Raw genomic sequence first — 16556 nt, forward strand, 5'->3', positions numbered from 1 at the left:
AACCCAAACATCGCTGCTACAGAGAAACCATCACATTAGCAGTGAAACGTTACAGCTCGTTACATGTATTTTTGTAATTCCACTATGATTTTATTCATCAACTGTCTCCGTCAATCTAATTTGATATGAATAACTTAATTCATAAGTATGTATAATCTTGTTTTAATGCAGGCAAGATTTGTTAAAAATGTTACAACATGGAAAGAAATGAAGCCAGGATTTTATCATGGACACGTAGCGTATCTGGATTTTACAAAGTAAGTGAGTCAATTCACAAGCCTCATCTCTTTGGGCCATTAAAGTATATGTATTCACTATCTCTATCATCTTTTGATTAAGCACTTGCAATACAAGATAAAAAGTGAGCAATTAATTTATATGGAATATAATTGTTTTTCAAGACAGAGCATAAACTATAAATTTATAAGTGGAAGAAACTGCGGAAAGTGGTTGGCATCCATTTTCTAGAATGGTACCCTGGGCATTACTGTGCTAATGACAGATTGATATTGAGAATACATGAGCACGTTAATCAGTGTAGTAATCTAGAAGAAAATATTCAACTGTCAGTTATCCTCTGATCGGTCTCTTTCTACTTCTGAGTGCTGGTATTTGAAGATAGAAATTTATGTGCATTCGACTTCTTAATGGTTTTATATTCTCTCCAAACCACCAGTATAGAAAGTTAGCAATCTTTGTATCAAATGAATTTGCATATTTGATATTTAAAACCATACTTATTGCATTTTGCCATTATGACTAGTGCGCATTGTATTTTAAAATTTAGATGGTAGGTGACTTTGGGTTTATGCAGAATTGATATTTTATGAAATGTGCTCCAAACAGTTGTAAACTGTATTGCTGCCTGACCTGCTGAGTTCTTCCAGCATATAGTGTGTATAAACAGCATTGATTTATAATCAAAGAAACAGTTCAGGCAGTCTAATTTATTTTCACCTATGAACAGTTGTTTACATTACATGACGTAATGATGCATTTCGAACAATTTTCCTTTTTCAGTATTGTTTGAGTTAGATATTTTTAATGATATTTTTCATCACCCTATTAACATTGTAGTTCAATTGAAGGTCATTGACCTGGTGTTAATCTGATCACTTGCACCTACTTATTTAATAGATTCCAGCAGATATTTCAGAGTCATAGTCATAGAGCACTACAGCACAGAAATAGGCCCCTCAGACCATCTAGTCCATGCCAGCCTGGTATTCTGTCTCATCTACCTACATCAGGGCTATGTATAGCTGTTATTTCCCCTCTTTCATCCATGTGCCTATCAAAACTTCCTTTAAGTGTTAAATTGAACTTGCACCTACCATTTGTTTCATATGCTCAGCACCCTGTAAGTGAAGAGGTTTCCCCTCCAGTTCCCCTTAAATATTTCATCTTTCACACTAAACCTGCTATGTGATCACTAGTTCTCATCTTGCCCAGTCTGTGGGGGGAACGGTCTGCAAGCATTCACTCTATCCATTGGTTTCAAGGTTTCCTTGGTTTGTTTAAAACAACATTCTCACGTCCCACTTCATAATGACCAACCTCTTCTTTGAAACTGACTCTGATACTACATTCCTCAACCAAATGAGATATCATCCCTGCTTCAGTCTAGCAAAGATAAGAATTTTTAATATCTTAAATGAAACCACCTCTGCTCTTTCTAAACTTAAGAGTTCATCCATTTCTCACCCACTTCCTAGACTTCCAGGAACCAGTTAGCCATCTATGCTCAGGGAGACCAGATGTGATGAGCAATATTGTGTGTGCCTAATTTAATGCTATCAATGTCGTTAACTTACAACTACAAGCTGAGGGAGCTCAACAGCAATTTAATTGTATTAAATAATAAAAAATGGTATGGACCTGCTCCTCTAGATGTCCCCACTGGGACATGCCCCTCCTTTTCAAGACCTTCAGACCTGTATGTGAACAACAACTTACCTTACGTGCCAGATGAATCCATTCCAGGTTTGTCCTTAAGCAGTCACTTGCTATCCAGTCCGAGTGGCTCTACTTAAGGACTTACAGTAACAATGAGAAGCAGTGACTTGCTTAGGAAGGGTGGTAAGAGGGCTGGGCTGAAGGTGAGGCCGAAACAACATGGGTCCAAGATCATCCTCCCCAGTATATTACTAGCTAATGTCCAGGCCATCAAGAGCTACGTTGATGAACTAAGGAGAAAATTACCTGGATTGTTGTGTGCTAAATATCACTGAAACATGGCTTACAGGCTAAGGGCTTCTCAATTCACCAGATGGACTGTATTGCATCTTCGGCAAAATTAGAGGTGAGGGGTCTGCTTCTTAATCAACACCTCGGGGTGCTTGGATGTGACAGTTTGGGTGAACTCCTGCTCACACAACTTAGAATAACAAACAGTGAAGTGTCACCCATACTACCGGCCACAGGAATTCACCAGATATCCCGATGGCAGTTTAATCCCACCTCAAACAGGTGCGAAGCCCACAATCAATGAATATGGTGTCATGACAATCTTTCCCTCAATGCCAGCAAAACAAAACAGCTGGTCACTGTGATCAGAAAGCAGGTGGCACCCATGCTCCTGTCTCCATCAACTGCGCTGAGGGTTGAGAGCTTCAAGTTCCTTGGAGTGAACATCACCAATGGCTTGTCCTGTCCAACCACATAGATGCCAAATCTACTTTGTCAAGAGGTTAAAGGATTTGGGCATTTCCTCATATCAGTCTTTATCAATTTTTATTGCTGCAGCATGGAAAGCATCCTGTCTTGATGCATCACACCTTGATTATGCCCATGACTAAAAGAAAGTGCGGTAAGTTGTGGATACAACTCAGCATATTACTGAAACTGGCCTCAACTCCCTGGACTCTGTCTATATCTCTCGCTGCCTCGGATATTCACTCCGGATATTCTATCTCTTACTGGGTGCAAGATACGAAAGCCTCAAATTACATATCACCAGCTTCAAAGACAGCTTCTACCCGGATAATATAGGACGATTGAATGGTTCCCCAGGATAATAAGATGGACTCTTGACTCTCAATCTATCTTGTTATGAATCAGAATCAATTTTATTATCACTGGCATGTGATGTGAAGTTTGTTATCTTAGCAGCAGCAGTTCAATGCAATACATAATCTAGAAGACAAAAAAATAATAAATAAAATAAAAATAATAATAAACAAGTAAATCAATTGCATATATTGAATAGATTAAAAAAACATGCAAAAAACAGAAATATTGTATATTTAAAAAAAGATAGTGTTCAAGGATGCAATGTCCATTTTGGAATGGCAGAGGGGAAGAAGCTGTTCCTGAATTGCTGAGTGTGTGCCTTCAGGCTTCTGTACCTCCTACCTGATGGTAACAGTGAGAAAAGGGCACGCCCTGGGTGCTGGAGGTCCTTAATAATGGACGCTGCCTTTCTGAGACACCACTCCCTGAAAATGTCCTGGGTACTTTGTAGGCTAGTACCCAAGATGGAGCTGACTAGATTTACAACCTCCTGCAGCTTCTTTCAGTCCTGTGCAGTAGCGCCCCCCCCCCCACCACACCAGACAGTGATGCAGCCTGTCAGAATGCTCTCCACAGTACAACTATAGAAGTTTTTGAGTGTATTTGTTGACATGCCAAATCTCTTCAAACTCCTAATGAAGTATAGTCACTGTCTTGCCTTCTTTATATCTACATCGATATGTTGTGACTGGGTTAGATCTTCAGAGATCTTGACACCCAGGTACTTGAAACTGCTCACCTCTCCACTTCTGATCTGTCTATGAGGATCGGTATGTGTTCCTTCGTCTTACGCTTCCTGAAGTCCACAACCAGCTATTTTGTCTTACTGACCTTGAGTACCAGGTTGTTGCTGTGGCACCTCTCCACTAGTTGGCATATCTCACTCCTGTACCGCCTGAGATTCTACCAACAATGGTTGTATCATCAGCAAGTTTATAGATAGTATTTGAGCTATGATTAGCCACACAGGCATGTGTATATAGAGAGTAGAGCAGTGGGCTAAGCACAACACTCCTGAGGTACACCGGTGTTGCTTGTCAATGAGGAGGCTAAATTATCACCCATCCACGTAGATTGTGGTCTTCTGGTTAGGAAGTCGAGGATCCAATTGCAGAGGAAGGTGCAGAGGCTCAGGTTCTGTAACTTCTCAATCAGGATTGTGGGGATGATGATCTTGCACTTTATTGTCTACCTCTACTGCACTTTCTCCAACTAAAATTTTGTTCTGCATATGTTATTGTTTTGCCTTGTGGTATCTCAGTGTGACAAATTGATCTGTGTGAACAGTATGCAAGATAAGCTTTTCACTGTATCTCAGTATATGTGACAATAATAAGCCAGTTCTAAGTCAGCACTTAATAAATGCAGCATTTAGTACACTCAGTCCTGCACTGTGTCCCTTGCTAATTCTGGTGACTGCTAACGAAGTTGGGAATGAAGCTCCACAAACTGGTCAAGCAAAAGCCTTTGATGGCATACTTTCAGTTGTGCCTTGATCACGAAAGGGACAGCACAAGTCAGGACTTGGTGGAATAGATCAGCGGTCCCCAACCACCAGGCCGCAAAGCATGAGGAAACGATATGAGTCAGCTGCACCTTTCCTTGTTCCCTGTCACGCACTGTTGAACTTGAACATAGGGTTGCCAACTGTCCCGTATTTGCAGGGACATCCCGTATATTAGGCTAAATTGGTTTGTCCCATACGGGACCGCCCTTGTCCCTATTTCCCCTCTAAGGTAGAGCGTTCCTATGATACCTTTCGTGCCGAAATGGCGTAAAGCAGTGGTCCCCAACCACCGGGCCGCAAAGCATGAGCTACCAGGCCGCGAGGAAACAATATGAGTCAGCTGAACCTTTCCTCATTCCCTGTCACACACTGTTGAACTTGAACATAGGGTTGCCAACTGACCCGTATTTGCCAGTTCATCCCATATATTAGGTTAAATTGGTTTGTCCCATACGGTACCGCCCTTGTCTCGTATTTCCCTCACTAAGGTAGAGTGTTCCTGTGAAACCTTTCGTGCCGAAATGGCGTAAAGCGTAGAAGCAATTACCATTAATTTATATGGGAAAAATTTTTGTGCGTTCCCAGACCCAAAAAATAACCTACCAAATCATACCAAATAACACATAAAACCTAAACTAACTCTAACATATAGTAAGAGCAGGAATGATATAAATACACAGCCTATATAAAGTAGAAATAATGTATATACAGTGTAGTTGGGAAGATTAAGCCAAAACCAATATTTGGAAAAAAAATCAGCACGTACGCGCATGCGCATGTCACATATGCACACGTCATGCATGCGCACACTGGTGCCTGTGCAAGGATTCATGGTCATGGTAGTCTTTCTCGGGGTAAACACAAGTGTCCTGTCAGCACACACAAAAAATGCTGGTGAATGCAGCAGGCCAGGCAGCATCTATAGGAAGAGGTACAGTCAACGTTTCGGGCTGGGACCCTTCGTCAGGATTTGACTGCTACTTTTGTCCCTTATTTGGGAGTGAGAAAGTTGGCAATCCCAACTGTAAAAGACGTGGAGGTGAGTTTAACCCTACAGTAATAGCTTCTCACAAGTAAAGGAATCTCCTGAAGAAAGCTTTCGTCTTGGCTAATTTTTTTGAAAAGGTGAGGACAGCAGGAGGGGTATAGGAAACAATGCGGAAGTAGTACCAGAATAAATAAGGTATCTGGTAGCAGTCTGGTGAAGGAACAGGAGACTGCAAATGCTGGAATCCGGAACAATATAAAATCTGCTGGAGGGACTTAGTGGGGTGTGCAGTATCTGTTTTGGGAAGGGGTGTTCTGAAGGAAATCAGAACCTTATGATGTGCAGACTGGTCACCCAGCTATAGGAAGGATGTCATTAAGTTGGAAAGGGTGCAGAGGATCTTACTGAGGCTGGAGTGCTTGAGTTCTAAGAAGCTTGATGATAGGCTGGTACTTTTTGCCCTGGAGCATAGAAAGCTGTGGGGTGATCTTACAGAAGTATATAAAGTCTTGAGGGGAGTAGATAAATTGGGTAATCAGTCCTTTTTCTAAGGCATGGGAATCTAAAACTAAAGATAGATTTAAAGTGAGAGGGGAAAAATTTAAAGGGGTCCAGAGGGGCAGGGTTTTCCTCACAGGGGGCAGTAGGTACTTTGAGGGAGCCGTAGTGGCAATTGCAATTATTATGTTTAAAAGATATTTGGGCAGGTACATGAATAGAAAAGGTGTAGAGCAGGGGTTCCCAACCTGGGGTCCACAGACCTCTTGCTTAAAGGTATTGGTCCATGGCATAAAAACAGTTAGGCCCTAAGGGATATGGGACAAGGTCAGGCAGGTATTTTCATTGGCATGGGTGAGTTAGGCCAGCGGGCCTGTTCTTATGTTTTATAACTGATTCTGTGACTGTAATCACGAAGTTTGCAGGTGCAGCAAGTAATCAGAAGGATAAATGGGTACGTGTGTAGTCAAGGGGTTGGACCAGAAACCAGAAGTAATGATACAGTTGTACATGTTGGTGAGGCATGCTGTTTTTAAGAAAGGAATTGGTCACATTTTATCGGGATTCTCTAGGCCAGAATTTCCCAACCTGGGGTCTACAAACCCCTCAGTTAAAGGTGGTGGCCCATGGCATAAAAAAGATTGGGAACCCCTGCACTGGGCCATTCCCTGGAATGAGAGGCTAAAATAGTTTGATCTGTATTTGTTTTTTTTTTGCAGTTTAAAAGAATGTAGGTTATCATGTGTAATCCTAGAATGAGGGTGAGAATGTTGGTCCCTTGACATGGTAGATGCTAAGACGTTTTCACTTGTGGGAGCATCTTAAACAAGATGATATAGATACAAGACTTAAAACAGAATTCTCTACAGAGACTTTTGGAGGCTATAGTATTGAAGGTATTTAAAACTGAGATAAGTATATTTTCGAAAGGTGAGGGAATACAGGGTTATGAGAAGCTAGCACAGAAGAATAATTGAGGCAGGTGAGCCATAATCATCTTGAATGGCAGGAAAGGCTCAAGGTGTTAGTTCAACTACTTCTTTCTTGTATCTCTATTCTATTATTGTCAGAAGCTGGAAGCAAGTATGAATCTACCCATTCAGAGGTCGGATACCTTCAGGACAAGTCTGCTCTGATTACTGTTCATGTAAACTGTCCAAAATACTAAACAAAATAAAATGTTAGCCTATAGTTGTCAAAATGTGCAAAACCACCACAAAATGATGTCTTGAAGGGTCTCGGCCTGAAACGTCGACTGTACCTCTTCCTACAGATGCTGCCTGGCCTGCTGCGTTCACCAGCAACTTTGATGGGTGTTGCTTGAATTTCCAGCATCTGCAGAATTCCTCTTGTTTACATGATGTCTGATGACTTTCTGAAGACCTTTCAACTGTTTGTATTATGCTCCCACACCAGTAGGGGGCAGTGTTGCACCACACTGTTGATTGTAGATTGTTAAAAAACTATCAATTACATAACATTAGCGAGATAATGACTATACGCAATTACACACTTTTCAGAATAATGCCAATCTGATTAACATGTTTGTAAATTATGAGTTTTAGCTATTTTTGTTATTTCTTATTCTCTAAACTGGAAATTTATTCTGCCTTAATTGGTTTTGAGCTGTAGACTCAGTGATCCTACCTAAATCATGTTAAACTGCCTCATACAGTAAGTTCATAATGTACTGACACCTGGCTCATTAATCTATTTTTACAGTTTCACATCTCAAGCTCCAATTGTTTGTGTGAATTAGCCACATTATATGTTATCATTACTTCAGTAATTACTTCAGCCTCTGAAGCGAACCATTTCATGATGCCATTACCCAGGCCAGGTTCCCAGCCCAGTACTGTAACATTTACCAGGTTGATGTTTTCAACCATCTAGCTGAATATACAATCCATCAATAGCAGACCATGAAGACAGATTCATGAGGTGAAATGAGATTCACTGCCCTTGATATGGTCAGATTAACTTGGAACCACCTTGAAGTCAGAGAGGATCAGGTCTACAGGGAAATACAGGAACAAAATCTTTTAATCAAGAATTTTGTTACAACCGAATCCCCAGTTCAGCAATCTTTAATTGCTTCAATGATATATCCTCTTTGAAATGTGGTTGTCCAGTGATGATTGCATGGTTCAATTTGACAGATGAAAAAGTCGGTATCTGCATGCAGCAAAGTCCAGAATACGTCAAGGCTTGGCCAGTAACTAGCATATACAATGTGATTGTTGGTCAGTGGTCATTTCTAACAATTGCACTGTTATCAATATCTCAAATTCTTGGGTCCCCATAACTTAGAAAATGGACACTGATTTATGCATGGATTGGCCATGCATTTGCTGAGGCTGGTATTTTAGGATATTCCACAGCTACAACAGTGCCCAAGGAACTCAATCATATTCTGGTCAATTGTCATTAACTGTACTAGCCTAAGCCTCGCTGTACATGGGTTGCATTGTGAACAATCCACATAGTGTGTTGTAATAACGCATATAGTTGTTATAACACATCAGGAAATCTCTTAAATATTGAAATCAAACGGGCATCCAGCCCAGTGCTTCAGTAGGAAGAGCAATAGAGGCTTCAGGATCAGCCAGGGACAGGTAATTATGCTGAATTATCTACATTTGTTGGGTTCACAATGATTTGGTCAAAAATAACCCATCCTTGGAGCACTCTGGGCTTGTCTAGTTCAGATCTTTACTTAGCCCTGAAAGTGTGTGAGTTTGAAGTTACTGTGGCCCTAAGGTCTGAGGATTACTTTATTTAAAGGCTATGCTCAGTTGATGACAGAGTAATTGAGAACTGCAGGTTTTGACAGTCATTGGGTGATTAGAGCCATTTTCATCATGCTGAAGTGACCAGTTCAAAGTAGCTTTTGAGGAGCCAACTATTTTGACATTCCCGATCTGTTCATGAGAGTTAATTGACACCAACAGCTCAAGTGTAAGAGCTCCAATAAAATTGAACATGGTAATGAAAAGTCTGAGTCAGTTCCCTTGCTGCATACTCAAATATCAGTGTTTATATGGAGATCCTGTTTACTGACCAACAAAATAGATTTCACTGAAAATCTTCCAAGAAAAACCTGTCTGATCATTTTGCAAAAAGTAAAACTGAGTTCATCAGCATTTTGTGCATGTTGTCTGATCTTTTTTTCTTTATCCCTTTTAAGAACTTTATGAAATACTTCTGTGACATACTTGAGAAGTTTAAGTTATGAAGCAGAACTCTTGGAGTGTTTGCCATTTACAGCAGAACTTAATCATCAGGTGGGACTTTGACCTCATTGAACCAAACAGTAGTTACACTCCCCTGCTCCAGAGAAGGGGGGTTTATTACCCAGCCTCTTGAAACGCTGCCATTTGTGGACTGTACCAATAATATTTAGTATGGTGGGGTCAGATTATTGACCGGACCACAGTGTCAACATCTGGCCACATAGGCTTGCTGTGCATTTTGATTTTTGCCATATATCTAAATGAAACCAAAAAAGAGTAATGCACCCTTCCGACCCAACAAATCCACAATAAAACCGTACAGATTTTATCCTTGCTGGTGGCAGTCATGGATTCGGAGCTAGCATCCATAGTATCCAGGACATCCAAGGAGCGAGGTCTCAAAAAGGTGGCATCCATCATCTATCATTGAAGGACCCCCGTCACCCAGGTCATGCCTTGCTCTCATTGCTACCATCAGGAAGGAGGTACTAGAGCCTGAAGCCACATACTCAGTGATTCAAGAACAGCTTCTTCCCGTCTACCATCTGATTTCTGAATGGACGTTGAACCCATGGACACCACCTCACCACTTTTGTACTTCTATTTTTGGCACTACTTATTTAATTTAACGTGTGTATGTTTTGGTTGTCTGTCATTTTCCGACGCTGATGAAAACCTGAGTGGGACGAGTTGTATAGTGAAAAAGCCGTTGCACTGGGGCAGTTCCGCTCCCTCTCCCTCCAAAATCTTGGTACAAAAAATCATCACGACTGGATACTTCCTTGGCTGCAGTGGAGAGCCATAATGCCTTCTGTGTCTTGTCACACCCTTCGCTCTACATGAAGCTTTGCAGCACTGCTTTCTTGGCCGTTGGATCTTGTAGTTGATCTATATAATATTTATATAATTGTGTAATATATATATTATACTTCCTGTAATTCAGTTTTTTCTCTATCATTACATATTGCATTGTATTGCAGCCACAAAGTCAACGAATTTCTCAAAATATACTGTTGATATTAAGCCTGATTCTGATCTATGAAAAATAAATAGTCGATTGATTGGGGTCAAGAACTTGAGAAAATTATGTTGCTGCGACTCAGCCAAATGTTCAATGATTTAATAATGAGAGGTTTAATTAAGAAAATTAGTGGCTTGATTATTTAAAGGAAAGCATCTTTTATCAGCAATTTCTGGTGCACCTGTATGCTGTAGGCTGCAGAATGCTGAAATGTTTAAGAGAAACTAATCCTTAGTTAAAATATATTGAAGGAATGTGTGCCTCATTCCAAGAAGAACGTCCTTCATGTGCACTTTATTGTCACAGGTATTAATCACTGAAATCGCAAAGTAATTTTTAGTATCAGATATTCTAGGAGCAGATGCTTAAGTGTTTGAGAACTACTACTTCGTCGACTCAGGCCTAGGGGGCCGGCGTCAGGCACGATGACGGACTCTCCACTTCTCCCTCTCCCTCATCAGTGTGTTCAGTTCATCTATATCAGCCGCGCCGCTGTCTTCTAGGAGTGTGTTGACCATAGTCTTGAGAGGGCGCCCAGGGTTCATCCTCCCGTGCTTGGGCTCCCATATGATGACCAGGCTGGCACGTAGCTCGGGGTGGCTTAGACAGTTTCCCGCTAGTTGCAGCCTTCTCGCCTCCATTTTAGTGGTGAGCATCGGTAGGTCTTATAGAGCTTGATGTTTGAGAAGGAGGGTCATTATTGTAAACATTCATGAAGGGATGAAGTTTGACAATGGCCTGGAGCAAGTTCTTTGAAGTCCTATTTCCCAAAAAGTGTTAATGTAAAATTCTATTTGCATTTCTTTATTTGCAAGGTGAGACCTTCTGTTTATCAAGGAGGATACCTCTTCAAGGCAAATTTACCAAAACACTCTGGATTCTGGGCAGGTCCTGGTGGATTGGAAGACAGGAGTATCATGCCACTGCTTAACAAAGGACATGGGTAAAGGCAGGTAGTTATAGGCCAATTAGCTTAATGTCTGCAGTCAGGAAAATGCTTGGAGCTATCACTAAGGAAGAAATAATGAGACATCTGGATAGAAATAATCCAATCAGGCAATCACAGAATTCCTTCAGGAAGGGCAAGTTCTGTGTGACAAACCTAACTTTTTTGAGGACATAGGGAATTCCTAAGATAGAGGGGAACAGGTGGATGCTGTGTACTTAGATTTCCAGAGATATTCGATAAAGGTGCCTCATAAGACTTATCCATAAGATTAGGATGCTGTGGGGTTGGGGTTAATATATTAACATAGAGGGTTGATTAACCTGTGCAAGGTAGGGAGCATTAGGATAAATGGGCATTTCTCTAGTTGGTGGTCAGTTCTGAGTGGAATGCAGCAGGGTCCACTGCTAGGCCTGGAACTTTTCACAATATACATTAACGATTTGAAGAGAACACAGAGAGTGCAGTGTATCCAAGTTTGCCAATGATACTAAATTGAGTGGGAAAGCAAATTGTGCAGCAGATGTGTACAGTCTGCAAAAAGATATAGATAGGTTAAGTGAGGTGGCAAAGGTCTGGCAGATGGCATACAATGTTGGTTAATGTGAAAGTCATCCACTTTGGAAGAAGAAATAGATTGAATTAATATTTAAATGGTGGGAGATTACAGCATGCTGTTGTGCAGAAGTACTTTTGAGTGCTGGTGCATGAATTGCCAAAGATTAGTTTGCAGGTGCAACAGGTTATCAAGAAGGCAAATGGAATGTTGGCCTTCAGTGCTAGATGAATTGAATTTAAGAGTAGGGTTATTATGCTGCTACTGCACAAGGGGTACTGGTGAGGCCTCACTTGGAGTACTGCATGCAGTTCTAGCTTCCTTATTTTAGGAAAGATATACTGACTTTGGAGGAGATGCTGAGGAGGTTCACCAGGTTCATTCTGGACATGAGGGGGGTTAGTCTATGGGGAGTGATTGAGTCACCTGGGACTATACTTGCTAGAATTCAGAAGAATGGGAGCGATTCTTATAGAAAAATATAAAATTATAAAAGAGTTAGATAAGATAGAGGCTGGAAAGTTATGTCAGCTAGCCAGTGAGACTACAGCTTCAGGGGAGAAGATTTGAGATGGAGATGAGGAGGAACTGGTTTTTCCAGAGAATGAATCTATAGAAACCTCTGTCCAAGAAGCAGTAAAGTCTAGCTCATTAGACCATAAGACATAGAAGCAGAATTAGGCCATTCAGCCCATTGAGTCTGGTCCATTATTCCATCATGGCTGATCCTAGATACTACTCAACCCCATACACCTTCTCGCCATAACCTTTGATGCCCTGACCAATCAGGAAACTATCAATTTTCACTTTAAATATACCCACAGTCCACAGCTGTCTGTGGCAGAGCGTTCCACAGATTCACTACTCTCTGGCTAAAAGATTTCATCCTTAATTCTCTTCTAAAGGGTCAAAAGTCCCTCAATTTTGAGGCTGTGCCCTCTAGTTCTGGACACCCCTACCTTAGGAAACATCCTCTCCAAATCCACCTGAGCTAGTCCTTTCAACATTTGGTAGGTTTCAATGGGATAGACCCCGTGTTCTTCTAAATTCCAGTGAGTACAGGTCCAAAGCTGCCAAGCATTCCTCATATGTTAACCCCTCATGAACTTCCTCTGGATTGTCTCCAATGACAACACATCCTTTCGGAGATATGGAGCCCAAAGCTGTTGACAATACTCCATGTGTGGCCTGACTAGTGTCTTACAAAGGCTTAGCATTTTATCCTTGCTTTTATAGTTTATTCCCCTTGAAATGAATGCCAACACTGCATTTACCTTCTTTACCACAAACTCGACCTGTAAATTAATCTCCTGGGAGTCTTGCATGAGGACTCCTAAGTCCTTTTGTACCTCTGATGTTTGAATTTTCTCCCCATTTATATTTTCTCCCACATTATATTTTTAAGACAGTTAGATAGATTTTCATATGATAGGGGAATTAAGGGGTATGGGGAAAAGGCATGAAGGTGGAACTGCGTCCACGGCGAGATCAGCTGGTGAATGGCAGAGCAGTCTTGACAGGCCAGGTGGCCGACCCTTGTTTCTATTTTTTATGTTCAATTGATTTTTCTTCCCTCTTGACAATTGTGAACTTTAGACATGAAGGAACTGCTGAAAGCTATCGTTAGGTGTTTTAACAGAGCAATATAGTTCTGTGAAAGGGAAGTTATGTTTGACCATTTTATTGGGAGCTCTTTGGGGAAAAGTTAACAAATGGTATGGGTAAAGAGGAACTGGTAACTACAATAGGACTTGCCACACAAAGCATAATTTGAAAGTATAAAAGCTCATGGCATAGGAAACAAAGCAATGTGGATGGAAGATTGGTTAGCAAGCATGAAACCGAATGACATAAATGAGTTTTTTTTTGGGTTGGTGAAGTACTTTAAGTAACGTGTCACAGGGGTTTTTGAGAAGGCCTTAATGCTTTACAGTTTATAAGAATTGTGTTTATTAATCCTGATAATAACTGGATCACATGTTTTATGGAATTTGTTTTGCGGCGGCATATGTATGGAGGACTTGGAGGAAAGCACCAAAGGCATCTTGGCTGAATTTGTTGTTTGTGCAATATGTTTTGCTTCAGATTCCAGCATCTGCACTTTTGTGATTCTTTCCCCTTCGTTTCCAGTCCTGAAGAAGGGTCTCAGCCCTAAACGTTGACTGTTTATTCATTTCCATAGATGCTGCTTGACCTTCTGAGTTCCTCCAGCATTTTGTGTGTGTTGCTCTGAATTTCCAGAATTGGCAGAATCTCTTGTATCCGGGGTGGGGGGGGTGAGGGGGAGTTGAGAATATGGGGAGAATGAAATGGAAGTAGTGTTGGATCAGTGAAAAAGAGTGCTTGATGGTCAGCATGGTCTATGTTTCTGTGTTGCTTGCCTCTAACTGTGCAAACATTCTCAACCTCTCCAGTGCTGTCTCATAACTGCTTCATCCCAGCCATCATCTGGTGAATCTTCTCTGCACTCTCTCTACTGTACAACATTCTTAAGAGCCAGAAATGCACACAGTACTTACTGTGGCCTGACTAAAGTTGTCACACAATGTTTCTCATGTATCTTGTACCTAGTTTCCTGTATGCTATTTTAACCTCTTAATCTCCTATGCTTCCACCTTCAGGGATCTTTGGATATGTACACTAAGGTCCCATTGTTTCTCATGGTATTCTGGCTCAATGTCTATGTCCACCTTTATTAAGATTTAAGATTAGCTCTGTCACATGTATGTTGAAGTATACAGTGAACTGCATTGAGGATGTGCTGGAGGCATCCCACAAGTGTCACTATGCTTCTAGCATCAACATGGCATGCCCACAATTTATTAACCCTCAATCATACATCTTTGGAATGTGAGAGGAAACTGGAGCATCCGGAGAAAACCCACATGATCATAGAGAGAACGTACTGATCCCTTGCAAACAGCAGTGGGAATTGAACCTCAATTTTACAGCGGTGGAAATTATTATTAATCCTCCCAAAGTGCATTAACTCAAATTTTGCGGGATTAGGTTCCATCTTCAGTGGCTCAGCCCATTTTACCAACTCTCCACTGTTTTGGAGCCAAAGATTGCATTCCACAACATTGAGGCCAAAAGTTTTCTTGTCTGTAGACATTAGTTATACCTCCTAAGTTCACTTCTAGGTTCATGTATACACATTAGTGAATAAATAATCTAGTAAAAGTGGGGTGCATCCTAGGTTGCTGCAGGAAGTAGAAGGGAAATTGCCGAGACCCAGTCTTCCACACACCTTAAAGATTCAGGGATGGCACAGAAAGAGCAAAAAAAGTGTAAAAAAACATTTGTTAAAAATAAGATTATACTGTAACTACAGACCAGTTGGTTCATCCTTAATGGGGTAATTAGACAAAGAGTAATCAACAGCAGAATTGGCCGTTGTTTGGACAAAGTATGGATTGATTAGAGACAGATAGTGTGGACTTGTTGGTTGTGTTTAACTAATTTTGTAAGAGTTTTTTGGATGAAATAATAGGTCATTGAGTGAAATGCAGCTGATAGGGTATGAGTTAATGGCCACAGGTGTTTGATTTACTATCCCATACAAAGCTTGTCATCAACGGTGAAGCCCTCGGAATAAAAAGTATAGCATTAACATGGCCAGCAAATTTGCAGAGTAAACAAGAAATAGCAATAGTGAAAGGTTTTATTTAGACCGGAGAGAAATATGATTTGGAGTTTCTTTGGATCAGTGCTATTTATTCATAGTTCGGATTGGCGTTTATGGGACACAGTTTCCAAATCTGCAGATGCTGCAAACTGAGGTATAGTGGAGCTTCAATTATAGCATTCAAAAGAATCTAAAAGGAAAGAATGTGCATGGCCTGGTGAGAGGGAATAATGTGATATTGTCTAACATGGAACTCAGTGAGTAGGAGCACAACAGGTCAAATAGTCTACTTCCATAACCACTCTTATCATTTTATATTGTCATGTCAATTTACTTCAATAAGAAAGCAATTGAGAAGTGTGTGCTATGTTTTCCTAATATTGTGATTATCTGGATTATTGATGGTTTTCGAGAAAGCAAATCTCTTTATCTCATTCTGGTGAGTGACTTTGGACTCTAACCAGTGTGGTTGTTCTTGGCTGTCATTCCATTATATTATATCAGACCGCCTTCTTGACTAACAAGAAATGGGACATAAATGTGCATTTTGTTGGTGATTCTAAGTGACATTATTTACCTATGAAAGCAATTTCCTAGTAAAGGATACTAATTTTTAAAGTGGCTATGAATTGTAGTGCAATTCGCCTGACTAATGAAATATTCTGGGTCAACAGTAATTTAAATTCAGTTTTCTTGTAAAATGTCTTGCTCTGTTCCAGATGGAATGGTTAGTAAGCAATCCAAGTGGATGTTGATCAATAGTCTCCCTGTACAGCTATAAAATAGCTGGTGTTGAGACTAACTATATCTTTTTTAACATGGGTAGCTGCTTTCACTGTGAATGCAAAAATTATTTGGGGATCTGTAGGTATAAGTTTGATAGAAGGTAGGCTTCCAGTTAATGCATATGGCCACTTCCTCAAAATAGAAAATAGTTTTCTAATTTAAATGTTTTTTCTAAACTTGCATGTATTTTAGATAATCTCCCATGAATAAAACTATTCGGAAGTAGATCTGATAATTTAACAGGGGCTTGCCCTAAGAACAGTCTTTAGAATTGCACAGGAGTCTTCTAAGTGTGATTATACAGCATGATTGAAGAAAATGCATGTTGGTTGGAAAATCTATCCCACCTCTTGGGGTTCATTAGCTTTAAGTTGATATAGC

General features: G+C 40.6%; 1 protein-coding gene across 2 annotated transcripts in view; it reads left to right on the plus strand.

Annotated features, from left to right (window-relative positions):
• LOC140205757 (heparan sulfate 2-O-sulfotransferase 1) overlaps positions 1-16556 on the plus strand; it is a 174003-nt gene that overhangs the window by 125906 nt on the left and 31541 nt on the right. For both annotated transcript variants that reach the window (XM_072273365.1, XM_072273366.1), the window contains exon 3: positions 172-257. In XM_072273365.1, the coding sequence (XP_072129466.1) occupies positions 172-257 (86 nt within the window). The remainder of the gene's footprint in view (positions 1-171; positions 258-16556) is intronic.

The sequence above is a fragment of the Mobula birostris genome, chromosome 12 (assembly GCF_030028105.1).
Source record: "Mobula birostris isolate sMobBir1 chromosome 12, sMobBir1.hap1, whole genome shotgun sequence".
NCBI lineage: Eukaryota > Metazoa > Chordata > Chondrichthyes > Myliobatiformes > Myliobatidae > Mobula > Mobula birostris.